At 52.7% G+C, this 25,620-nt stretch overlaps 4 protein-coding genes across 4 annotated transcripts; 2 read left to right on the top strand and 2 right to left on the bottom strand.

The window, feature by feature from the left end:
* Positions 1 to 9: 9 nt before the first annotated feature.
* On the top strand, positions 10 to 12,146 carry GLRG_07434 (beta-ketoacyl synthase domain-containing protein; the record flags this gene model as incomplete). Its single annotated transcript, XM_008098119.1, has 5 exons — positions 10 to 478; positions 529 to 6,556; positions 6,611 to 7,314; positions 7,375 to 9,105; positions 9,187 to 12,146. 5 exons carry the CDS (start codon positions 10 to 12, stop codon positions 12,144 to 12,146), a joined length of 11,892 nt encoding a protein of 3,963 aa, XP_008096310.1.
* A 329-nt stretch (positions 12,147 to 12,475) lies between these two features.
* Positions 12,476 to 13,729, bottom strand: GLRG_07435 (TLC domain-containing protein; the record flags this gene model as incomplete). Its single annotated transcript, XM_008098120.1, has 1 exon — positions 12,476 to 13,729. One exon carries the CDS (start codon positions 13,727 to 13,729, stop codon positions 12,476 to 12,478), a length of 1,254 nt encoding a protein of 417 aa, XP_008096311.1.
* Positions 13,730 to 14,881: 1,152 nt separating this feature from the next.
* Positions 14,882 to 16,439, bottom strand: GLRG_07436 (TLC domain-containing protein; the record flags this gene model as incomplete). The annotated part of the gene is made up of 4 exons (XM_008098121.1): positions 14,882 to 15,487; positions 15,544 to 15,831; positions 15,891 to 16,204; positions 16,295 to 16,439. 4 exons carry the CDS (start codon positions 16,437 to 16,439, stop codon positions 14,882 to 14,884), a joined length of 1,353 nt encoding a protein of 450 aa, XP_008096312.1.
* A 1,242-nt stretch (positions 16,440 to 17,681) lies between these two features.
* GLRG_07437 (uncharacterized protein) lies at positions 17,682 to 22,326 on the top strand (the record flags this gene model as incomplete). The annotated part of the gene is made up of 9 exons (XM_008098122.1): positions 17,682 to 17,804; positions 18,037 to 18,312; positions 18,412 to 18,482; positions 18,597 to 18,680; positions 18,911 to 19,062; positions 19,454 to 20,429; positions 20,507 to 20,917; positions 21,292 to 21,481; positions 21,649 to 22,326. 9 exons carry the CDS (start codon positions 17,682 to 17,684, stop codon positions 22,324 to 22,326), a joined length of 2,961 nt encoding a protein of 986 aa, XP_008096313.1.
* Positions 22,327 to 25,620: the final 3,294 nt, after the last annotated feature.

The following is a 25,620-nucleotide window of genomic DNA, read 5'->3' on the forward strand; positions in this document are numbered from 1 at the left end:
GTGCTCAGTATGGCCTCTTCGACTATGGCCCCCCAGAGAAACGAGCCAATCGCAATCGTTGGCAGCGGTTGCAGGTTTCCAGGAGGTGCCAGCTCACCTTCCAAACTATGGGAGCTGCTTCGAGAACCTCGCGATGTACTTTGCGAAATCCCTCCGAGCCGCTTTGATGTTAACGGGTTTCATCATACGGATTCCCAGTTTCCCGGTCGTACCAATGTCAAACATTCCTATCTGCTTCAGGAGGACGTCGCCAAGTTCGATGCCCAGTTCTTCAATATCACAGCGTCAGAAGCAGTGGCTATGGACCCTCAGCAGCGTCTTCTCCTCGAGACCGTATACGAGGGGTTGGAAGGTGCTGGCTTGACAATTGAAGGCCTCAAAGGCTCCAACACGGGCGTTTACGTCGGTGTTATGTACGTCGACTACGAGTCTCTGCAGTTTCGCGACTTGCAGCACGTTCCAACATACCTTGCTATCGGTGAGAACAAAACTCCGTGAAAGACTCAGTTCTGGGACTAACAGCCTCAGGCACCGCTCGTAGTATCGTTTCCAACAGGATATCGTACTTCTTCGACTGGCACGGACCCTCACTGACTGTTGACACCGCATGCTCTTCAAGTTTGGTCGCCGTGCATCAAGCCGTACAGGCTCTGCGTTCCGGAGAGGTCCGCGTTGCATTAGCGGCAGGAAGCAATCTCCTGCTCGGCCCAGAGCCATACATCCACGAGAGTAAGCTGAAAATGCTCTCTCCTGACGGCCGATCTCGCATGTGGGACCAGGGCGCCAATGGTTATGCCCGTGGCGACGGTGTTGCCGCTGTGGTTCTCAAGACGCTGAGTGCCGCATTGGCGGACGGAGACCATATCGAAGCCATCATCCGCGAGACCGGTGTGAACCAAGATGGTCGCAGTCGCGGTATTACGATGCCCAGTGCAGCGGCGCAGGCGTCGCTAATCCGCGCCACGTATGCCAAGGCAGGACTCGACCCGGAGTCGAAGACAGATCGATGCCAGTATTTCGAAGCTCATGGCACAGGTACGCCGGCAGGCGACCCGGTGGAGGCCGAGGCCGTGCACACGGCGTTTTTCGGGAACGGAAACCTTGATGCGGACCGCCTCCTCGTCGGATCCGTAAAGACCATCATCGGCCACACAGAAAGCACCGCTGGCCTAGCTGGTATACTCAAGGTCGTGCAAGCTATGCAACATGGTTTTGTCCCGCCAAACATGCTGTTGGAGAATCTCAACCCGAACGTGCTCCCTTTCTACCGCCACTTGCAGATCCCTCAGGAGCTCACCCCATGGCCGCAGCCTCCGCCAGGGCAAAGCCGGCGCGCTAGCGTGAACAGCTTCGGATTTGGTGGAACCAATGCGCACATTATACTCGAAAGCTTTGAGCCGTCCGACTCTCCAAGAGACGGCGAGGCTCAAGCAGTCGCACCTTTCCTCTTCTCAGCGCAGTCGAAGCAATCACTTCTGTCCAGTCTCGCCGTCCATGCTCAATACTTGGAGCGGCATCCCGACACCAGTCCTACGGACCTTGCTTGGACTTTACGGTCACGCCGCTCTCGTCTCCCCTTACGGCTTGCGTTGCCTGCGTCAACTATTGAGGTCCTTCAGACCAATCTGAAGGGGATAATTGGCAACAGCAACTTCCAGCTCGACTCGAAGGCCGCCGGTACGAGCACCAAGGAGGCCCGCCTTCTGGGTGTGTTCACTGGTCAAGGTGCGCAGTGGGCTCGCATGGGCGCCGAGATCATCGAGACCTCCAAGTACGCAGCTGACTTGCTGGCCACCATGGATGACGCCCTGGCACAACTACCTGAGGCGGATCGCCCGTCTTGGACTTTGAAAGAGCAGCTACTCGCCGATGCGAAGTCGAGCCAGGTTGGCAGCGCTTTTGTTGCGCAACCTCTGTGCACTGCTGTTCAGATCATACTCGTTGAGCTTCTTCGCCAATGCGGCGTAAACTTCGCCGCCGTCGTTGGACATTCTTCGGGCGAGATCGGTGCCGCGTTCGCTGCCGGGGCGCTTTCTTCTGTTGACGCTATCCGCATTGCTTATTATCGTGGTCTGCATTCTCGCCTAGCTGGCGGTAATGATGGAATTCAAGGCGCTATGCTTGCGGTCGGGACAACTTTGGAAGATGCCGAATCCATCTGCAACGACGAGTACTTCTCAGGCAGAGTCAAGGTTGCCGCGTGCAACTCTGCCTCCAGCATCACCATCTCTGGGGATGAAGATGCGATCGTGGAGATGATTGACATTTTCGAAGACGAAAGCAAGTTCGTGCGACGTCTTCGTGTGGACAAGGCTTATCATTCGCACCACATGATCCCTTGTTCACAGCCATATCTGGAGTCTATGAAGCCTTTCTCTATTCAGATGAAGCAATCTGAGTCGAACTGTGTTTGGATCTCCAGTGTCCGCCCTGACCAGTCTCTGGACGAGTCAAACAACCTCGATGCCTCATACTGGGTGGACAACCTGTTATCACCCGTACTATTCATGCAAGCAGTCGAAAAAGCCATGGAGCTTGGGCCCTTCGACGCTGCGATTGAAGTCGGCCCACACCCCGCTTTGAAGGGGCCTGTGATGGATACGCTTCGCGACCAGAAGGTTGACATTCCATACACGGGACTACTCCAACGCAACACCAACGCTATCCAGAGTGTTTCATCTGCCATCGGATATGTATGGACGCACGTCGACAATCTCATCATCGACTTTGACCGCTACGAATCCGCGTTGGGTGGCCCGAAGTTGCACCGTTTCATCTCGGATCTGCCAACATATCAGTGGAATCATATTCAAGGGTATTGGCATGAATCTAACCTTTCACGAAACCTACGCACAAGGAGTCAACCAGTTCATCAGCTTCTCGGCGACTTACAGCCCCAGAGCTCAGCACATCAGGTTACATGGAAGGCAATTTTACGCCCTCATGATCTTCCGTGGGTTCATCATCATAGGATCCAGGGCCAAACGGTCTTTCCGGCAGCTGCATATGCCGCCACGGCGTTTGAAACGATCCCTTTCCTGGCAGATGAAACTCCCATTCAGCTCATAGAGATTAAGGACCTGGTCATCCACCAGGCTTTGGTGTTTGGAAACGACGAACAAGAGTCTGGCATCGAGGTCCGATCCGTGGTTAGCAACATCAGCCGAGAAAACCCCGATATCATCACAGCTCATTTCACGTATGAGGCGTGCATTGGATCGCAGCAGGATTTCCAGCTTGTGGCCAGCTGCCAGATATTCGTTTTCATAGGCGAGGCGTCTCCGGAGACGCTACCGGCAACGGCATGCATCGAGCCTTACATGGTTGACGTGGATACCGAGCTCGCATATTCCTCCCTGAACGATGTTGGCTATGGATACACTGGTCCCTTCAAAGCCCTTTCTGGCTTGAAAAGGAAGCTTGGAAAAGCGTCCGGTTCCCTTGCCTTGACGACCCCCGAGCCCAGCGAAGATGTTCTCATCATCCATCCTGCGGTTTTGGACGCAGCTTTCCACTCAATCATCTTGACTTTCAGCTACCCTAAGGATGGTAGGCTGTGGAGTCTGCATCTCCCAACCCGCATTGACAGGATTAGGGTCAACCCCTCCCTATGTGGACGTCACTGGTTGGGTGCTGCTCAAGTGCCATTTGTTGCGTCCATGTCCGATGAAGCGGAGTCCCGAGACACCTCCGGGTTCCAAGGCGATGTCGATATCCACGCCTACAATGGAGAGCACACCGCTGTTCAAGTGGAAGGACTCCACGTTGTCCCTTTTACTCCTGCATCCTCGGCCGACGACCAACAGCAGTTTTACGCAACGCACTGGGTCCATTCCGAGCCTAACGCCGACATTCCCGGCACGTATGAAGCCTCGGTGCAAGACAAGGAAATGGCAACCATCCTTGAACGTGGCAGCTATTTCTACCTCCGACAATTGGAGCACCAAGTCCCAGAAGACCATCTTGGGCGATCTGACATATACAATGCAGCTTATCTGTCTTTTGCTTCTCACACACACAACCTCGTTCAGCAAGGCAAGCATCGCTATGCGAAAAAGGAGTGGCTCAATGACACACTGGAGGATATTCTTGCTCTCTCTGAGCCGTTCTCGGATCAACCCGAGATCAAGGCTATGCACATCGTGGGAGAACAGATGCCGCGTGCCATTCTGGGAGAGACCACCATGCTTGAGCACTTGATGAACAACGGGCTACTGGCTGACTATTACGCACAAGCCCGAAGTATCACCCGAGGCACCAACCTCCTGGCTGAGACTGTGGTGCAAATTTTGCAGCGGTATCCCGAAAGCAAAATCCTAGAAGTCGGCGCGGGTACTGGTCAGGCGACTAGAGAGATTCTCAAGCGCGTTGACGATAACTTCTCGACTTACACATTCACGGATGTATCGGCGGCATTCTTTGACAAGGCCGAGGCAGAGTTCGAGCAGTTTGAGGACAGAATGCTCTACAATGTTTTGGACCTCGAGCAAGATATGAAAACGCAAGGCTTCGAGGAGCATTCCTACGACATTGTGGTTGCCTCCTTCGTACTGCACGCTACGAAAAGCATCGAGCAAACTGTGCGTCGGGTGCGATCGCTCCTGAAGCCAGGCGGCTACCTCGTCCTTTACGAAGTGACGAACACCGATATCATTCGTGGTACCGCCTTGTTCGGATGTCTCCCTGGATGGTGGCAGGGCATAGATGAAGGCAGAACCCTGGGCGCTTGCGTGTCTGAGTCTAAGTGGGATGCCGTTTTGCGTAAGACCGGTTTCTCAGGAGTTGACACTATGACGCCCGTCAAGGACGCGTTGTCTCTACCCAACTCCGTCATGGTCTCACAGGCGGTCGATGACTGGGTTGAGTTCATTCGGGAACCCCTTTTGGCGTCTCCCTCACTTTTCGTGGGACAGTCCGTCATCCAGCATCTTTTCATCATTGGCGGGACCACTTTGCGCGTTTCTCGTTTGGTGCAGGATATTCGAAAGCTCATCCACGCTTTCTGTGAAGACATTACGGCGGTTGAATCTCTAGAGAGACTCGAAGACTTCGAGATCGACGAGAAGGCCACCGTCCTTGTTCTGGAGGATCTCGATCATCCTGTCTTCAAAGACATCACGGCGGCACGCTGGGATGGTCTCAAGAACCTCTTCGGGTCTGAGAAGTCCATTGCCTGGGTCACCCAAGATCGCATGATCGACAACCCCTTTGGCAATATGGGAGTTGGATTTGCGCGATCGGCACTCTGGGAGATCCCGGAGATTCGCTACCAGTTCATCGACTTTCAGGACGCGCACCGAATCGACGCGAGGGCATTGGTGGAAGCCGTACTACGCTTTCAGATGTCTGGGTCTGTCCAGGAACAGAGTCAACGCAAATCGCTATGGTCGGTCGAGTCCGAGATCGTCATCGACTCAGACGGACGCCAGCTGGTTCCTCGGATAAGACCCGTTGGCACTGCTAATGATCGCTACAATTCGGCGCGCAGGACAATCATCAAGGATGCCCAGACTCGGAGCTCCCATATCACCATTGAGAATGTGAACGATCAATATGCCGTTGTCGAGCGGTCTCCACTGATCAGTAGCTGTGGCGATAGCAGCGCAGTGACTTTGAACTTGACGCATTCAAGCTTGCAAGCCATCAAGACTGATCTTGGCGACGCGTTTTTGGTATTGGGAAGCTGCGCAACAAATGGTACTCAGTACCTAGGCCTTTGGGACTCTGTTGCGTCGGTCGTCAACATACCTCAGAGTAGCTTGGTGTCTTGCTCTGTTCCCCTAGAGTCTGCACCGTTGTTCTTGACGGCTGTCGCTACACACCTCCTGATGCCGGCGCTCACGGGTTCCCTCGTCGAAGGTGATACTCTACTTGTACACAATGCCCCTGGGTCAGTGACAGCGCTTCTCAGGAGTCGCCTTAACTCGGCTGGGATCAAGTTGCTCTGTACAACTTCTTCGAAGCAAGCTGCGGATCAGACCAACTTGATTTACGTCGGTCGATACATGCGTCAATCTGAGATGAGAGCGCTTCTCCCTGCCAACATCTCGCAATGCGTCGATTTCACAACCCGAGACGGATCCCCATCGGTCGCTTCCTGCCTGCCAGCTAGCGTCCCTGTAGTCAACATTTCTTCGCTGTTGCCCGGAACTGCAAAGATAACTCGAACCCCCGGTAACGATGTCAATAGTATTCTCTCATCCACGATAGCTGAGGCACATTCGGCTCTCGCGAACTGCCTGCAGGATCACCCAACAGTCAGCCAAGTTAATCTCCAGGATGTTAGGAGAAGCAATGAAGCAGCCGACGCGCTTACAGTTGTTGACTGGGACGCCTCTTCCGTCTCCATAACTGTCCAACCTGCCACAGCCCATTTCAAGTCAGATCGAACTTACTGGTTGGTTGGGTTGTCTGGAGACCTTGGAATTTCTATTGCAGACTGGATGATTAGAAACGGCGCCAAGTACCTGGTCATCACCAGCCGTAATCCCAAGGTCGATGAGACTTGGCTTAGAACCACGGAATCCAGGGGCGCAGTGGTTCGCATCATCGCCTGGTAAGTCAGCCGTGGAATCATGTTCGAAATCACGCACTAATCCGAGATTTACAGCGACCTCACCGACTACGACGCACTCTCGCAGGCGCACCGCGAGATTTCCGGCACGCTGCCCCCAATCGCCGGCGTGTATCAAGGCGCCATGATCCTTTTAGATATGGCCCTTCGTGATATGGGGGTTGAGGACTTCAGCCGTGTTCTCCGTCCCAAAGTTGATGGCAGTCTGAACCTCGATCGTGTACTGGGAGATGAACCACTGGATTTCTTCATCTTCTTTTCCTCCGTTGCCACTGTCGCAGGTAACCCGGGCCAGGCAGGCTACACGACCGCCAACCTGTTCATGAGCGGCATGGCTCAACAAAGACGCAAGCGTGGTCTGCCGGCGTCAGTCGTGGAGCTGGGCTTGATCATGGGTACAGGATACATCACCCGCGAGAAGGGCGACGTCCTAACGCGGCCTTCATTCGAACGAGGACTCTTGACTATTTCGGAATACGATGTCCATCAGACGTTGGCAGAGGCTATTCAATATGGCCATCCTGAGTCGGGTGCCGAGTGGCAGATTTCTATCGGACTGAGACGGATGCCGGCCAACGCGCCAAACCGACCGCAGTGGTACAACTATCCTCAGTTTGCGTGTCTCACGGAGAGGGCCGCGGTTGAGGACACAAGCGCGGCTAACACACAGGCTGGCCCAACTATCAAAGACCGATTGGCCTCTGCAACGACGAAGGATGATGTTGAGGAAATTATCACTGGTGAGATCATGACGTTTCTTGTCCCCTTCCTGAGGGCATCCATCACTAACACAACACCAGAATCCTTCATCGCAGAGATGCGAAAAATGCTTCATCTCAGTGACGATTACGCCATCACCCCCGCCGTCCGCACTGACGAGCTTGGTCTTGACTCGCTCGTCGCTGTCAGGATCCGATCCTGGTTTCTCAACAACTTCCAGGTGAACATTCCTGCACTTCGAATCCTCAAGGGCGAAGCGCTTCAAGGCCTCATCGACTATGCCGTGGAAGAGATTCCAGAGGAGTTGGCACCCAAGTTGTTCTCCCTGCAGTCAGAAGACGACTCATCATCCTCTGAAGACTCGTCGCAAAAGTCAGGGACACCGCCGTCTACGGCTCCTGAAACGGAGACTTCATCCATCGTCAACGGCGACCTCGGCCTCAAGGAGGAAAAGGAGTTAGGACCACGAGAAGTCCAAATGGAAAGGTTCGGGCGCTTATCTTACACCCAGTCAGTATTCTTGTTCGTGCATGAGCTCTTGCCTGACAAGACCACTCTGAACAACACAGTTATGCTCCATCTTAGTGGAGAAGTACGCATCCCCGAACTTTCCCGCGCCGTGCGAGCACTGGGAGAGCGCCACGAATCGCTGCGAAGCTGCATCTGCGAACACGATGGCCAACCTAGCCAAGGAGTCATGAAAACTCCGTCCTTCGGCCTCGAGCACAAGAGGATATACACCAAAGACGAACTATTCAACGAGTACGCTGCTCTTCGTGGCCATGTATTCGACTTGAGCCGCGGTCAGACCAGCCGGACGATCCTGCTATCATACTCGCCACGAGATCATTACCTTTTGATGAGCTCGCACCACATCTTTTTCGATCGAGCGAGTAACGATGCCGTCATGGGCGACTTGGAGCGACTGTACAACGGAGTTCCTCTTGAGCCGAGCCCTCTTCAATACCTCGACTACTCTGACGATCAGCAAAGACAATACTCATCGGGACAGTGGGACGAGGCTATCGGCTTCTGGAGTCGGGAGTTTACCACCATACCCGATGTTCTGTCGCTTCACCGCAGCCAGATTTCCGAGCGACGGCCCCTCGAACGTTACGCATCCCGCATCCCGGACTTCCGCATCGACAAGCAGCTCTCGGCCAAGATTCGACAAGTTGCGAGAAAGTACCGCGCCACGCCGTTCCACTTCCACCTCGCTGCCTTCAAGGTGCTTCTACATCGATTCCTCGGCACAACCGATGTTTGCATCGGCATCGCGGATAGCTGCCGCAGAGACGACCACATGCGCACCGGCATCGGTCCGTTTCTCAACATGCTACCCCTACGGATGGCCGCTAGCGCGGAGCAACCGTTCCTCGGCGCCTTGGACGAGGCTCGAGAGAAGAGTTTCGCGGTCCTCGCCAACTCAATCCCTCTCGAAGTTATTCTGAACGAGCTCCGAGTCTCGCGTCAGGCCACACACACGCCACTGGCACAAGCATTCATGAACTACGCCGAGAACGATCTTGAAGATGGTCAGACATTCCTCGGCTGCCGCATGAAGATGATGAAGCAGGAAATGGCCGAGCTTCCCTACGACATCACTTTCACTGTCATCAACAACACTACCGGCGACACGCGCATACTCCTGAACTTACAGGAGTCCCTATACACGGATTCTGACGCGCAAATCTTGCAGCATGGATACGAGGATATTCTCCGAGAGTTCGCGAACGCACCGGACCAGACGGTTGGCAATAAATGGCACTTCAGACCTGCGGTTCTACAAAAGGCTCTTGCACTAGGACGCGGTAAGTACATTTAAGAAGGCCTCGAGCCATTCCTCGTTCTCTCAATTCTTGGTTTGGAGTGGCTCACTGACACCCGACTAGGCACGGATTTCAACTCCACCTGGCCCGAAACCCTGGTACATCGATTCGAAGGCTTCTTTCCAAGCGTCGCGGAGAAAGTAGCCGTCACCGACAGTGCTGGTGCCTCAATGACCTACGCACAGCTTTCTTCTCGGATGAGTACGATTGCATCCGAGTTGCTCCGCCAAGGTGTGCAACCCGGCTCGAAAGTTGCCGTCTTCCAGCACCCGTCAGTTTGTTGGATCCCTTCCCTTCTCGCAATTCTCAGGATTGGCGCCGTCTATGTACCGCTCGACGTCAACACTCCCGTCGCCAGACTGTCCTCGATCGTGCGCGACTGTCAGCCGGCCTCGATTCTTGTTCACGAGTTCACGATTGGTGAGGCAGAGAAGCTGGACACTGAACCGAACCAAATCTTCATCAACGTGTCAGGTTTGAAAGACACAAGTGAGGAAGCGATTCCCAACCTCGCTCGGCCAGACGCACCGGCAATCATCCTGTACACCAGTGGCTCGACGGGAACCCCGAAGGGAGTCATCCTACGCCACAGCAGCCTGAAGCACGAGTTCGACCATTGTGCTGCCACGTATGGGATGAATGAGCATGATGTCGTCTTGCAACAGAGCGCATGGAGCTTCGACTTGTCCGTGACGCAAATCTTCTTGGCGCTTGGCGTAGGAGCCCAACTGCATACAGTTTCCCACACCATGCGTGCAGACTCGCATGCGATGGCTGAGCTTATCCAACGTCAAGGAGTGACGGCCACCTACGCGACTCCAACTGAGTACAAGAGCTGGCTGAGGCGCGAAAGCCAGGACGGATTACGGTCATCGGCCTGGCGCCTGGCCCTGGTTGCCGGAGAACCTGTCACGGAGCCGCTTCTCCAACTCTTCCGCGAGGTGGATCGCGATGGCCTCCGTCTTTTCAATGTATACGGCCCGACTGAGACGACATGTGGCTCGACCAAGACGGAGCTATCGTATCGTATCCCTGGTTTCTATCAAGGTACAATCCCCGTCGGAGTGGCATCTGCAAACGAGTGGTTCTACATTCTGGACGCAAGCCAGAACCTCCAGCCCGTGGGCCAGACCGGTGAAATCGCCATCGGTGGTGTGGGGGTTGCAATGGGATATTTAAACATGCCTGACCGTACTCAAGCATCCTTTTTGCCGGATCCATTCGCGACTGAGGAAGACTCGAGGTGCGGGTGGGCGACCATGTACCGGACAGGCGATGTCGGGTTCTTGCAGCACGATGGCTCGCTTGTACTGAAAGGCCGCATCGGGGACGACACCGAGATTAAGCTCAATGGCGTGCGGATAGACCTGAAGGACGTGGAGAACACCGTACTACAAGCGTCCGGTGGTGCTCTTGCCGACGCCGTAGCCTCCCTCCGCAGCACTTCTGAAGGGGCGGTTAAGTTCATGGTGGTCCATGTCGTCTTTTCGACTGAGAACCTGGCCGAGGATAGGAGCAAGTCCCTCCAAAGACTTCTTGCCGAGTTACCACTGCCGCGAAACATGTGTCCATCGGCCCTCATCCCGATCGATGCCCTTCCCAGGACCGTGGCTGGCAAAGTCGATCGGCGTGGGATCTCCTCATTGCCCATCCCGCGGGGGCTTTTCCACAAGGCCGAACACGAGACAGAGGATATTGCAGGGTCAGCAGCGCTTTCCAAGACCGAAAGGACACTTCGACGCTTTTGGGAAACCGTGATCCCCGATGAGCTGGTAGGATTGCACCGGATCGAAGCCAGCTCGGACTTCTTCACTATCGGAGGCAACTCTCTTCTTTTGATCGAGCTGCAAGGCCGAATCCGCGCGGATCTCGGCGTCTTTGTCGCCCTGCCACAGCTCTTCCAAGCTACCACCTTGAGGTCGATGGCCCGACTTCTTCCCGGAATAAAAGACACCGACCCGGAAAGCGACACTCGAGTTGATTGGGCTAGTGAAACCGCACTGCTGTCCGGGCTGGCAGCGCCACAACTCATCGCCAATCCGGCCGCAGCCCCGCCTCGCACAGTTGTGCTGACGGGAGCCACGGGGTTTCTCGGCCGGTATCTTGCCAGATCTCTGGTCAACGAGGAGCACGTCGAGAAGGTCATCTGCATAGCCGTCAGAAACTCAACAGATCAAGCTCGCCAAGATCTCCTCTCCCAGCTCGGGCCCAAGGCGGAACTCTTCGAGGGCGATCTAAGCTTGCCCCGCCTCGGCCTCACTGAAGACGCAGCTCTTCGGATCTTCCAGGCCGCAGATGCAGTCATTCACAACGGGGCCGACGTGTCGCATCTCAAGACATACACTTCACTTCGCGCCGCCAATCTCGGAGCAACGCAAGAACTCGTTCGGTTGTGCAGTCCCCGGCACACCCCGCTGCACTATATCTCCACCACGGGTGTTGCCATGTACACGCCTTTCGAGGCGCTCGCAGAAATCTCAGTTCGTGAGCATACGCCCCCCGTGGACGGCCGACATGGCTACGTTGCCTCCAAGTGGGCCAGCGAGGTATACCTCGAGAACGCACACGCAGAATGCGGCTTGCCGGTCTACATCCACCGGCCGTCGAGCATACTGCGTCCTGAAGCCGACAGAACGGGCGAGAACCCGGCGGCCGACGTCCTGCAGAACATGCTCGACTACTCGCGGCGCGTCCGCGCCGTGCCGGCAGCACCTGGTCTGAGTGGCTTTGTCGACCTGGTACAGCCTGAGACGGTCACTGACAGGGTGGCGACCGCTGTCATGTCTGGAGCTAGGAAGGGCGGTGTCGATTACGTCCACGAATCGGGCGACTTGGAGGTGGATGTGAGGCTCATCAGAGAGTACCTGAAGAGTGAAACAGGAGAAGATATAGAGGCACTGGCCCTGGACGATTGGATTGATCGCGCCGAGGAGATTGGCCTGTCACCTGCCATGGCTGCCGTGTTCCGGAGTTCGTTGGGGTCTGGGGAGCCGATGAATCTGCCCAGGCTGCTGAGGCGTTAATCATTTAGTGAATTGGAATTGAGTTTGTAGCATTAAATTTCACATCGTTGATCAATTGTTGTGTTTGTATTATAATCGCCTGTCTTCTCCTCTTTAACAACAATCAGAGTCTCGTTCTCTGATAATATGCACAATGATAATTCGAACCGGTTATCATAAACCTCCCAAAATGTTGATATATATTCTGCACCATGACTGTCTGAAGTGAAGTCGTTAACTACGTGTGAGAGATGACTATTCAGCTCATAAGCATGTTTGCACCCACATAAACGCGAGACCATGCCAAGCGTGGACCAAGGCCGATGTTTTGGGTGCATCGATTGAAATATCTATTGCGAGGTCTTCCTCGGTTTTCTTCCTTGCAAAGGCCCTTGCATGTATACAGCTCCATTACCAGTAACGCGAGATGGAAAGTCCTTCCGATGTTTCTCGACTTCCTGGGCTGATATGCCCACAGTTGCGGGTTCTTCCCCTTGAACAGACGGCTGAATCACCGACTCTTCTTCATCCTCCGATCTGTCATCTTTCGCAACCCCCAAGAAGACAAACTTGTAGGCGCTTCGCAGCAAGCAATACAGCCAGAACAGATTCAGGGCTTGAAGCGCAGCCAACAACCCAAATGTGATGACGTTCGACAAGGGACATTTGTACTGCTCGGTTTCCCAGTTCAGCTCGTACGGCCCGACGGTACTGAACTCGGAGCCAGGCAGCGCCGAGTAAAGAATCCGCAGGTTGATGTAGTGTCTGAGATAAATCCACACAGCAATACACACACCAAACGACACGCCCTGAAGCCTGTTCTCAAGATAATTCAGCGACTTTGAGACGGCCAGAAAGAAGTCGCTGATGTCGTGCGTGATGTACACCGCGATGCCCATATAGGCGAAATGGAAACGGTAGCTCAGCGCGACGAGTGCCACCGTCACGACGTGGTGCGCGACGAGTTCCTGGAAGTCCTTGCGCCGCTGTTCCAACCCCAGGACCATGACCACCACCTGCTGCGCCCAGAAGGCTGCCTGGAGGAGGTAGTAGCACTTGAAGCTGGCATCGTGCGTACGGTGCGGGAAGTCCGCGTACATTCCGTGGGTATTGAAATACCACACTGGTGTGCGGCTCATGACGTGCATACCCCACGGGGCAATAGCAGTGACATAGAGCGCTGTGTACATATTCTCCGCGAAGCGTGCCCGCTTAGCTCGCGACTTGATGCCCCATACGCGAGCAAGCGGCCCTAGCATCTCCTGCATGCAGACCTCGCGCGTGAAGGTCAGGACTACGGTGTAAAAACAGACAAATGCGATGTCCCAGGGGCCCTTCCCGTATTGTGTCGTGTTGCCGCTGTCATTTTCCAGCTTATAGGATGGGAATATGAAGTGGTATGTGGGGTTGGACTCGGTCGGGTTGATGGCGTATAGGGAGAGCATCGCAATCGTGAGGATCAGAGGAAATGTCCAGATTCGGCGGCGCATGAGGGCGAGGACATTTGCCTTTTTGCGTTTCGAGAAGCCTTTCGCGTGATGGTTGACCAACAACCGAGGCGGGACCTGAGCACCTGGCTGTAACTCCATGTAGTTGGCACCCATGTCGTCCTCGAACGCCGCGTTGTCGCCGTGGTGTCAGTTTTGATTATCGTCGAAATCGATCGGTGGTGCTAGGACGTAGATGAGCGGACGCTACTTGGACTCTTCGTTTGCGACTCCGACTTGGAGCTCTTCGAGGTAGCTTCGCCAGAAGGAAAAGACAATGACGGGAAGGAACGTGCTCGAGTTCTCACAGTCCGACGTCTGAAAGACGCACAATAAAGAAAGGATTATTTAGACGAGATCCAGACCTCGACAGGAATCAAATAAAGTAGGTGGCCTTCAACAGCGGCAGGACATTCCGCCGCAATTAAACAACTGTCCCTGTTGGGATAGCTTAATGCAGGGGCCGCCACTGTTGGTTGGTCGTTGGGCATGACAAACAAGTAATCAAATTGAGGGGTCAGCAGCAGGGGATAAGAATCAATATAACTAACCTGATGCTTTCTTCGTCAAATTTGGGCAGAGTATGGACCCTCACGAAATAGCCTCTATAATTCGGGAAACGACAAAACGCGTTGCAACATGTGTCAACATCAGACTCAGCGCACTCGCAAGGGCGCACTTGGATCGTAGCCTCTACTTTCCTGCGTTCAAGCACGTTCCAAGCCTGAGTCTGTAGACGAGCGTTTACCCATGTCTCGGCGGCTTCTGATACGTAGTATTGAGACCCTTGTTTTCAATGTTCTTTGCCACTTCTGCCTTGCCGCGATGGAACCAGTCCGGGGTGAGGAATGGAAAAGGGGGAGACACGCTACGAATTTTTACCCTCCGACTCGGAGGTCTATGTCGTCATATTGCCCCGAACGGAGCGGGTCCAAGCCGACAGCAACCCGTTAGAGGTCCATCGGGGTCTGCACACCGCCTTCAGCGCCTGGTGCTTTGGCATTAATCCATTATCGAGATGGTTGTTCACTGACAGAGTGATCTGCTGAGTTTTGCACCACCCTCTTATTGAAATATAGGTTAAAACCTATGGAGCAATAGCTGCTCCAGGTCAGGGACAAAAGGTCTAATCAAGCTTTCGACGTGTTTGATGCAATGATGCAGATGACAGACTCATATCCGGCGTGTGATGTTTGATGAAATGAATATTAGAGTGTATATCATTTGCGAGTCTTGGCCGGCCAATTGAAGCTTGCTATCGCCGCAACCTCAATCAATCTGCTTCTCGCAACCAATTCTGTTGAGTAATTCCTTCCTGCCACTATGGGTTCTGACGCCGCTCACCCTTGAGCTCGATTCCTTCTTGGCGCTGGAGCGTTCCCAGGATTTCAAGTCAATGGACTCTACGCCGACGTCCTCCTCGATTGCTTCCACCTCCTCGTACTCGACCACCTCCTCTTCCTCCTCGTCGACCTCCACATCGCTCCTAACGTCTTCGGCAGGGGACCCCTTCAGCACGCGCACGGTGACACGGATGATGAAGAATGACCATGCACAAATGACGACCTCGAGAGCGAGAAGAAAGGTCAAGAAGCCCTTCGTAATGCCACTGGTCATGCACACCGTTCCCGCGGGGTCTTTGAAAGGTTCGAGCAGGTGGGACCAGCCTTCTTCAGGCGGTGCAAAGGGGCCGTCGATCTCACCTGCAGCGCCTCGGAAGCATGGTTGCTCCAAGGATTGAGGGAGGTCGTAGTAGACGCTCCAGCAAGTCATCAGATAGAAGACATGGCGCGTCCAAACCCACACCAAGAGAAACACGCCGAAAATCACGTCGCAGAGAGTGGCGAAGCCGATGTACTTGAGACACTTGGCCAGCTATCGTGACTATTAGTAATAGGCTTGTCCCAGGAGTCCATTCAGATGGAGCTTACCGGGAATATCAATTCTATAACGTCCATTAGGACCAGAATCAGATGCCCAACCCGGGTCTGGTGGTAGGCGTAGCACGCGGCGATGAGGGAAATAGTGATTGCATGGTGAACAATCATCTCCCAGTAGTCTTTGCGCCGCGCTTCAATATTCACGGAAATGACCTGCTGGACCCAGTATGCCCATTGCACCATGATATATCCCTTCATCAACCCGTTGAGTTCTCTTTGGGGCCAGTTGGCCCAGAGCCCCTTCATGTTAAGGTAGTACGGCGCTTTGTAATAGAGGTACTGGACACAGGATTAGTCGTTGGAAAGGCCGCGGCCGTAGGTGAAGCCTTTTACAGTACCATTCCTAGAGGCCAAAGGGCGCTGTAGTAGACCAGCATCCAGCCCTGCTCTGAGAATCTGGCGACATCCTTCTTCTTAGATATACCCCAATGCTGGCCGAGAGGCCCAAGGACATGTCGCATCATGGCAGCGCGAATTCCAATAAGGAGTACCACGCAGAATGCGACGAAACAGAGATCATCGTGACCGGCGCCATATTTGCCTGTGGTCGTGTTGTGATATGAGAGCTTGAAGAACTTGGATGTGTATGGGCGCGCCGCCGGGACGCAGACGTGAGCGAGGAGTAGAGGGGCAATGGTATGGAACGCGAGGCCTGTTCAATTAGACGGTCCTGTCAGCATTGGCTGGCGACATGGCATGATGCACGGGATTGATAGAGATGGTCAGCTCCATCGCGACTTACTGGTCTGATTGTCAAACAGCCATTGGATTACTTTCTTCCTTCGGCTGTCATCAATGGCTTTCGCCTTTTTGAGCGCGGGCCTGGACGTTCTCGACGAGACGGGCGCGCGCTCCGTGTGCGCGATGTCGCTGGTGGATTCGCTCATGGTCCTTCACTTGTAGGCGTGGGCAATCTCCACGATAGCTGCCGGCGAAAAGTAACAGTGTTCAAACAGAATTTGTGTGACAAACAGCCATTTTGTTGAGAAAGTGTCCGTAAGCGCGAGTCGCTTAAAGAGTAATGCTCCTGCGCCCCCCAACAGGGCGAACTGCCAGCTGAGTAGTTGAACCCTTCGTCGCGCCTCGCAGGGGCGGTGAGACAGGCCAGGGGGGATGCAGGGATGCCACATTGGGCAGACGGGATCTTAGAATTGGCGGCCATTAGATCTGAGCCTTTTCAAGCCTCGATCTGGGCAGACTGCGCGTCTCCATCGAAAATCTGGGTTGTGAAACAACGGGGCCGACGTCGAAGAGGCTTCATCGCACTCTATGCCTGTTCATAGCAAACACGAAGCGGGCGACCTGTGAGTTATACATCCAGTTCCTGTTCACAGTGGTTGTGGTTTTGTCGCCAATTGACCACAAGCATGCATGGCATGCAAGACTCAGGGGGGACTAGCATCAGGCCATCCCCACACCGATCATATTTGGTTGACTTGGGTGCGTGTGATCGTGCCATTGCCCCAGTCCGCGAATGCCTGTTAGCTGTGGACCCTGACGCTTGAGTTAGGCCTACTGCCGGAGCAAGAACGATAGGAATGGCTGTGCCTTGGAATGCTCATCAACCTGGCTCAAGGTACTGGCAAGTGACCCGCGGCCTGTTCAATATGAATACTTGATCTTGTAACACTTACTAGCAGACAGAGAACGGCAGTGTATTTGGCGGCCAACTCGAGATACTCTTTTGTGGCAGCGACCCACTTGCGTCCAGGTGCGAGCATTTAATTCGCTAGATTAGTCGGCATCACGGGGATCCACACATTCGGCGACCGGTGGGGTTCGCCGGCCGTTCACATTCACCATGCCGGCAGTTGACCCCGCGTTGTCGTGACTGTCTGTCGGAGCGCGCCGAAAGCCTGTTGTGCGGAAAGGCATGTTGCTCAATAACCTTGAGTTCGTCTCCGGGCGAGAACACGGCTCGACCATGAAATTTGGTGAGCAAAGCTTCGTTCTGGTCTGGTGGGGAATCGCCGACTGCAATATATGGTGTCCTGAGCTCGTCGAGTCAACCCGGAACCATCCGTCGCTTCATGGCTTGCATTCAGTGAGACACTCTCTTAATGCAGTACTTCCTCAATCATCCACCCCGCCATCGCCATCCTTCATCTCGCGCAACTATTACCGACGCAATGGCTGCGTTTCCAGCTGTTCTAGCCCAAGCCACCATCCATAAGTCCGATAGCCTCTCGTCTCGCCCTGGCCGGTGCCCTGTGCTGTTCCATAACTCACGCTGTCTTCAGTCCAGTCGATGTGTACGTTACCACGTCATCCTTATTTTCATTGTTACTCACCGACGCTGCCACAGCGTCGAGGCCAAGATCCCGCTCGACCCGGCCACCTAAAACTGCTGTATGATTGATGGTTTCCGACAAGTTGTTCGAAATTAAGGCGTCGGCGATCTGTTGATGGGCTTGGTTCCAGCATTTGCGGGCCATTTCATCCAAGGTGTCAAGTTTGGCCCGTATGTATGAACTTTCAAAACAGTCGATCGATATCATTGGATTCGAAAAGGAAGACAAAACTGCACTGCGGTATTTTTCAAATCTGCCGCCTGCGTCGAATGCTGCTCCGCGATTACTCTTTGCCCTGCAGAGGCCACCAGTGTCTAAACCCGCAAGGGTGTCCATAATCAACAAAACGAAGGGGATGCCCGGCGAAGGTACTGTCTCCTGTGTATCTAAGATTGAAGGCGAGTTTGGATTCCGTGGCTCTTTTGCCGAACTTCCAGTGCGTCTTTCCATAGCGGCTGACTCACTGCTGGTCAGTTTGTCATCTACGGCAGCATCAATAAGTCTCTTAGTAATGCTCCCAGTTTGTGCGCTCTTCCATTTTATAATTACCCTACTTTTGTAATTTTAGGTACTGCCAATTACATGGAGATCGCAAGGTAAATGGCGCATGAAAATGTTTCAAAATGTCATGGATAAGGTGTAAGCATGGGCAATATGTAGTACTTTTGTAGGGTCGAAGCATCCATTCATTCGATTGCGTATTTGATCGCTTTTTACTCTACCTACTATATCATATTATATTTGAATCTCTAGTGTTACACTTTCACCAACAACCGCTCCTGTCTTGGCCTCACAACTCCATAGTTGTATCCAACCAACGATCTTGGCTTGGCTTCCGTGAGCGTAACACTGTATCCACTTGACCTGTGCTTCTATGTGTGACTACGTGTATGAAGTTAGAGCGTAGCTTGTACTTGGTTCGCCAGGCGCGTGGTGGTGTCGATGAATGCCTGGCTGCGCAGCGTGCTTATGTTGCTGTTCTTAGCAAAAGGCGCTCATCCATGACTCGCCAGCGATGCCCCCCTCAGCCGCACCGGCCGACTATAAATTGTACCAACAATCCCTAGTTCCACGATAACGAAGGATGCGTGCCTCCTAAATCTTCCTCGCAATGGGCAGATGGTGGTCAAGGACGCCAAGTTGAGAGACGAACTGGCCCAGGAACACAACCTGCTGTGCTTTGAGATGGAGGCGACGGGAGCTCTTGCTGGCTTTCCTTGTAATTTCGGACTATTGCGACTCGCAAAAAACGACCAGTGCAACGGCTATGCAGCCTTAGAAAAATGCTATAAGTTTTGATTTGTATCCTCATGCGGTCAGAGATTGTGCTCAAACAGGCGGATTCCCGTGTCCGCGTTTCCTACACGGACGAGAGGCTGAAGATTGAGCGACTCTCAGGAAACAGGCTGCCAATGCAGCAATGCTACATCAACCTTTCCATCGTGGAACATAAAGAGAATAGCAAAGTTTTTTTTTTTTTGAAAGTCAATTCGTCGCCCAGCATTCCACTGTTTTCGCTGCTGAAGCGGTTGAAAATTGAGCCCCCGGCAGGGGTTATCACGTCGAGTTGCAAGACATCTTTAAATCCCACAGAACGTTCGAAGTCACAGCAAAAGAAATTCGCAGAATCTTTATTCGAGGTCGTGTAGGCGTCGGAAAGACTACCTTTCGTAAGAAGATTGTCGACGAGTTTCTCTATCAGCAGAGATGGAATGACATATTCGATCGCCTACTCTGGATACCCTTGCGGCACCTGAGGGAGCGAACAGGAGCTCATGGATATACTTTCGAACATCTCTTCTGCGATCTGTACTTTCCTAAAGAATGTGGTAGAGATTCCTCCAAAGCGCTATGGAAGGCTTGTAAACTACCAAATGGTCTCAAGAGCCTCTTTCTCCTCGACGGCTTAGATGGGATCTTATACGACATCTCAAGTCACAGCGACACGCACCGGTTCCTCAAATATCTCATGGACCAACCGAATGTTATCGTCACAGCTCGGCCCTCTACTGCAGTTTCTGCAACCTTCTTGCCTTTCGACATTGAGTTGGAGACCATCGGATTTGGTTCGGATCAAGTCGATACATACGTCCAGAAAGTCGAACCTGAGAGGGCCGATGCTATCCGGTCTTATGTTGATTATGACCCTCTTGTTGGGGACCTTATCCGAATTCCTATTCAGTTGGATGTACTGTGTTATTCCTGGGGAGATATGACTGAAGAGGTACCAGAGACCATGACCGACCTCTACCGAGCTATAGAAAAAAGCCTCTGGAGAAAAGACATCCTGCGGTTAGAGAAGAAAGTAGACGGGCAGCTTGTAACTAAGACAGACCTTGGTCACCCTGATTGCGCCAGAGATCTCGTACAAGATGAGGCGTCTTTCCTCGAATATTTTGTTTTTACTGGGATGTGCAACGGCGTTGTGGTCTTTGACGCCTCCTTCCGAAGTGCCGTGTCTAAGCAGATGCATCCTGGGACGATGATCGAACGTACGCTCTCCATAGTATCCTACCTTCGGTCATCGGACCCCTCGGTTTCGGCAAAGAGTCGAACTTATAATTTTCTTCATCTTACTCTGGAAGAGTACTTCGCGGCTCTGTACTTTGTCCGGATATGGCAAAGTAGCGAATACCTCACATGCATACAACTTGATTTCAAAGAACGCACAAACCTTACCACCAATCACTCGCGGTCGCCTCATACGAAAAGGACGAAATGGAAACCAGAGAATTCTTCGCAAAATATGAGTACTCGGTGCGGTACGTTATTGTATGGCGCTTTGCTGTCGGCTTACTGAGCTCGGAAGCCGCAGAAGCCGAGACGGAGACTGTGGCATTCTTTGAGGCACTCAGTTCGGAGCCACTCGATCCCCTGAGCCCATCACATCAGAGGCTGACGATACATTATTTGAGCGAGTTGCCGTCTTCTAACGTTTTGGGGTTGTGGAGTTGTGGCGGCATATACTGGAAAAAGCGTATATCTGTATGGCTGGATTTCCAGATCAAGACAAGCAAAAGACCAATCGCAGCCAGTCTCGTGGAAGAGATAGAATTCCCACCCATGGCTATTGAGTACGTTTCGCACGAGCAGATGATGAGACAGCCAAGGCTGTGCTGGAGTTTCTGTCGTCGAGAGACAGAATTCAAAGTCTGGCTGTGCAGGCCTTTATGCCTTACCTCCAAGGCGACCTATCGGTCGCCATAAACCGATCAGTACTCAGTCTAGTATCCAAATCAACCGAGACGCTACATCACAATTGTCTGAATATTGTTGTAACAAGGCTCGACGATCCAGATCCAGATCCAGATCCAGATGTTAGGTGGGCTGCTGTTCGAGCCCTGCGTGGCCAGTCGTGTCTACTGCTGTTGGCTGTTGATGCTTTAGTGGCACTCTGCAACCACCAGAGTTTGGATGTGAAGTGGACTACCATAAAAACCTTATGCAGCCAATCGAATCTCCCGTCAGAGGCTGCCGGCGCCGCAATAGCAAGTCTTGATGGCTCGTCTTCGAACATTAGGCACGCAGTCGTTGAGACACTGAGCCGCCAAATCAACCTACGTCTAGAGGCTGCTAATGCCGTTGTCCTATGTCACGATGACCATGACCCAGATGTCAGACGAGCTGCCGCTTACGCCGTACGTAGTCAACCTCGCTTACCACCAGAGTCGATTGCGTCATTATACCACGTCTTGGTCGCAAAGACGCGAATATCAGACAGGTCGCCATTTACGCCCTAGGAAGTCTTCCAAGCCTACAGCCAGAGGCTAGCTTGCTATGCCACTTGTCAACTACCAGCATGTAGTTGTGGGACAGTCTGCCACTGCGGCTTTGTCTGGCCAGTCAAGTCAACCTCCAGAGGCCGTTGACAGCTCTTCGAAACCTTTTGACGACGAAGAAAAACACAGAATTTCGGCGGACTGTTATCAAGAGCTCGGATGACCGATCAGTATTACCACCACACATTGATGACAGTATTATGGCACACCTTGACAATCAAGACGTACATACTAAAAAAGCTGTCTTTGAAGCGCTGTGTATTCAACAGGACCTACCAAAAGACGCCATTGACAGAATCGTGGCTTACCTTGACGATCAAGAAGCACATACCAGAGAAGGTGCTGTTAAAGTCTCGCGTAGTCAACGCCACCCACCACAAGACGCTATCAATGGTATATTGGTATGTTTTAATGATACAGATGGTAGAGTCAGGCGGACTGCCGTCAGAGCACTGGGCAGCCCTTCTTTTTCAAATCAACGGCCAAAGGCTGCCAGTACACTCAAAGCACTTTTTGACAATAAAGATGCTGATGTTAGACGGGCTGCCGTTGAGACCCAAAGCAGTTGCTCATTTTCAAGCAAACGGCCAGAGACTGTCAGTGCTCTTGTGGCACATCTCGAAAACAAAAACGGTGGTATTAGGCGGGCAGCCAACGAGGCCTTGCATAATCTTTTGGTTCTAAACCAAAAAGTTGGAAATTGATATGTCTATCATAGCACATCTCGACGGTGAGGATGTCAATTTAAGGCGGGCTGCTGTTAGGTTTTTAAGTAGTCGTGTATCTTTTGGCCAGCAGCCAGAGGCTGCTACTGCTATCATAGCTCGTCCTAAAGATCAAGATGCTGATTTAGGGCAGTCAGCCTTCAAGGCTTTAGAGGACCCTTTGGTTCTAGGCCGACGGCCAGATGTCACTCTGCCGTCATAGCACGTCTCGACAATGAGGATGCCGGTGTTGTGCGAGCTGCTTCGAAGGCCTTGACAGCCTACTCAGGTGGATCAGATGAGGGTTGTTCTAAGTTGCTCAGCCTGCCGGCTTCAGTGTTTACTGATCAGGACATGGTTTCATTGCTGATCCAGGATGGGCATCATCATGCGGCGTTTTTTTCGCGCGTGCCTCACGAAAGGCAATTAGGGGAGACTTTTTGCCAGCGTGTGTAAAGGAAATGTTAACTGGTGTACAGTTCACAACAAGGTTCTAGGCTTGCAGTGGGAAGGTTCTGGAAGCGGTAACAGGATCGATTGTTGGACAACTGGCCCCAAAGCTAGCGTAAAGGACTCTCTTCGGTACACAATTATCCTATCGGGGAAACCAAGAGAAACGGCGGGGCTTGTCGAAGGAGCATGATGAGGTGGAATCCATAATGCATCACAGTCCAGTTCATTATCCCATTCAGAGTTTCTTTTTACCTTTAAAAATTATGCCCGATTCATTCCTCCACTCCCAAACATTATACGCGTCCGATGACAGCAAGCACCGTTAGTCTTTGGTGTGGGCTTGTTTTGGTCATATGCCTTTGCGCAAAGCTTCAGACCCTTGGCGCCAACGCAGTGGCGTGGACTGAAGACTCCCTGTCCCGCTTCCGTCTGAAATGAACCCTCCTTGCATGGGAAAAGGACTGCAGACGAGTGCGGAGTATGTCTAGATGACCCCAAGCCTCCAGCTCTTGGACCAGACGACATGGCACATAGTGTCATATCGAAGTAGACAAACGCGAAGCGAGTGAGTGATATTGCCCATGTGCGCCTCATCAAAAGGAAATATTGCGACCCTCACCCCGCAAGATGAGACCAGACGATCACCAGTACCAGCAAACCTCCAGGCAAAAAAAGAGACCGACGCACGACGGATGTGATAGCCTTCCGCTGACGTATTCGAGCGTTGTTGATTTCAGAAAAGATGGTTCTGCAATCGCGATCACAGTAGACTCTAATTCTTTTGGACCTGGAGGGTTCTGCATATACTTTGCGGGTACTGTTGGCTGCACGTGGCATCTGAAGCAGCTCGAAGTGAGTGAATAAGGCTGAGCAAGAAATGTTCAGAGCGCGTAGACGTCAAGCGAGGAACAATGGTCTTCACAACTCTTGGTTGTGTCACGTGAGATTCAACAGGGGGCAAAGCAAAAAGGGAATTTTTTGGTGTTCAACCAACTTTGTGCCTGTAATGGACCAGCCCAAGGCTTGCGGCCCCTAGGTTCTGCACGGGGATCCAGCTTTAGGGGGGGTATTCTAAGTTCAGGGGGGGGAGTAAAGCCCTCAGCACTATATAGATAAAAAAAAGGTAACTAAATTAGTCCTAGCATATACTCAGTATATCCTAAGAAATATAGTACCTACCTTTTATAACTATAGAAGGCTTAAGAAGTACTAAGGTTACTAAGTCCTTTATAGTTATAGAGGGTAAGTACTAAATTTTAAGGTATAAGCTTAGTATATACTTAGTATATCTTAAGAAATATAGTATTTACTTTTTATAACTATAAGGGACTTAAGAAGTACTAAGGTTACTAAGTCCTCTATAGTTATAGAGGGTAAGTACTATATTCTTTAGGATATACTAAGTATATGCTAGGACTATACCTAATTCTTATACTCCTCGCACTCTAAGCTAAGCCTAAATAAGCCTGCTTGGGACTTTTAGTCCCCCCCCTAAACTTTAAATACCCCCCCCCGAACTGTGCACCTGTTCTGCACGTGCCTTAATGTGCGCCTATCGGGCAGTGGTGCTAGACAGAACCAGGAGGCCGTTTGTTGGGTACTGGCGGGGCAATGGCGGTGCGTGGCGACCGGGCTGGTGCACTTAGCCCCTGCTTCCACTGCATTCGAAGAGGTCCACACAGAACTAGCGACCTCTTGTGCACTCCCTGTGCATTTGACCTCAAATCCATCTCTCCAAGGTGGCCCCAGTGAACACACTAGATGCTGCTTAAAAGAGCAGTAGGACGATGTGGCAGACATTCTCGTGATGTCCGGTGTCAGTAGGATTGGCGGGTGTGGCGCGGTGCGTCGTGCGCGGGGTGCTGTGAAAAGTGTTCTTCGGCAAATCAACAACCGCTGCACCACCCATGCCATTTTCAAAGCTAACAAGCTACATGGGGGATACTGGCGTAAGAAAACTATCTGAGTCGACCTTGACTGACGTTGATGAAAAGACAGGACACCCTCTGGCACATCTGGATCTGGGCTTGGAAGGCGGACGACTCAAGGATCATGAAGCATCGACGCGTTTCCCGGCAAGGGCTCTGAACAAGCCTACGTGCTTTGTCAAGTGTAATGGAAGCTGTTAATGGTGACGGATACGGTGTCAGCAGACTTGTTAAGCTTTGAGCACAGGAAAAAGCGACAGGATCGATCTCGAGGACACAGCGCACCACGATCATTAACGAAGCTTTTGCTTTGTGGCGCAGTTGGTTGCCCTGACCTGCTCGTGACACAGCTGTCACATGGCATGCTACAAGGCTTCTAGGACTGTGGTAGTGGAGTATCTGCCTTCGTTTACTGGATAACTGTTGCAACAATAAGCCGTCAATCGCGCTGTGGCTGAATGTGGCGGTGGCTTCAACAGTCTATTGCTGATGTAAGCATTGAGTCGGCCACACTAATTGACGGCCGCCGCCTCACCGCCACTGGTAAGTTACCCTTCCGGAGTTACTCACTCTCCGTCTGCATCGCCCATTGGCTTGTCTGAGGGGAAGGGGAAGTACATGAGGTGCACTGGATGGCCATTTTAGGGGCCCAAATCGTAAGCGCCAATACTCTGCCAGTGTCCCGCTTCACTTGCTCTTGACTGGTACCGGAACCCTGTTGGTGCCCCTTCCGCTGCTTAGAGCAGGGTTTATTTTTAGTACGGGAGTGTTAAGTATTCTGCTGAGGCTGGAAGATCTCCCTTTGCCGACAAAAGTATGCATAGCAGCAGTAGATAAGGGCAACTGAGTGCCCTACGGACAACGGTAACCGAAACGCCCGATCAGAACCGCAGAAGCGCCCGCGCTAGCCTTG

This window comes from Colletotrichum graminicola, assembly GCF_000149035.1.
Source record: "Colletotrichum graminicola M1.001 genomic scaffold supercont1.31, whole genome shotgun sequence".
NCBI classification, from domain to species: Eukaryota; Fungi; Ascomycota; class Sordariomycetes; order Glomerellales; family Glomerellaceae; genus Colletotrichum; species Colletotrichum graminicola.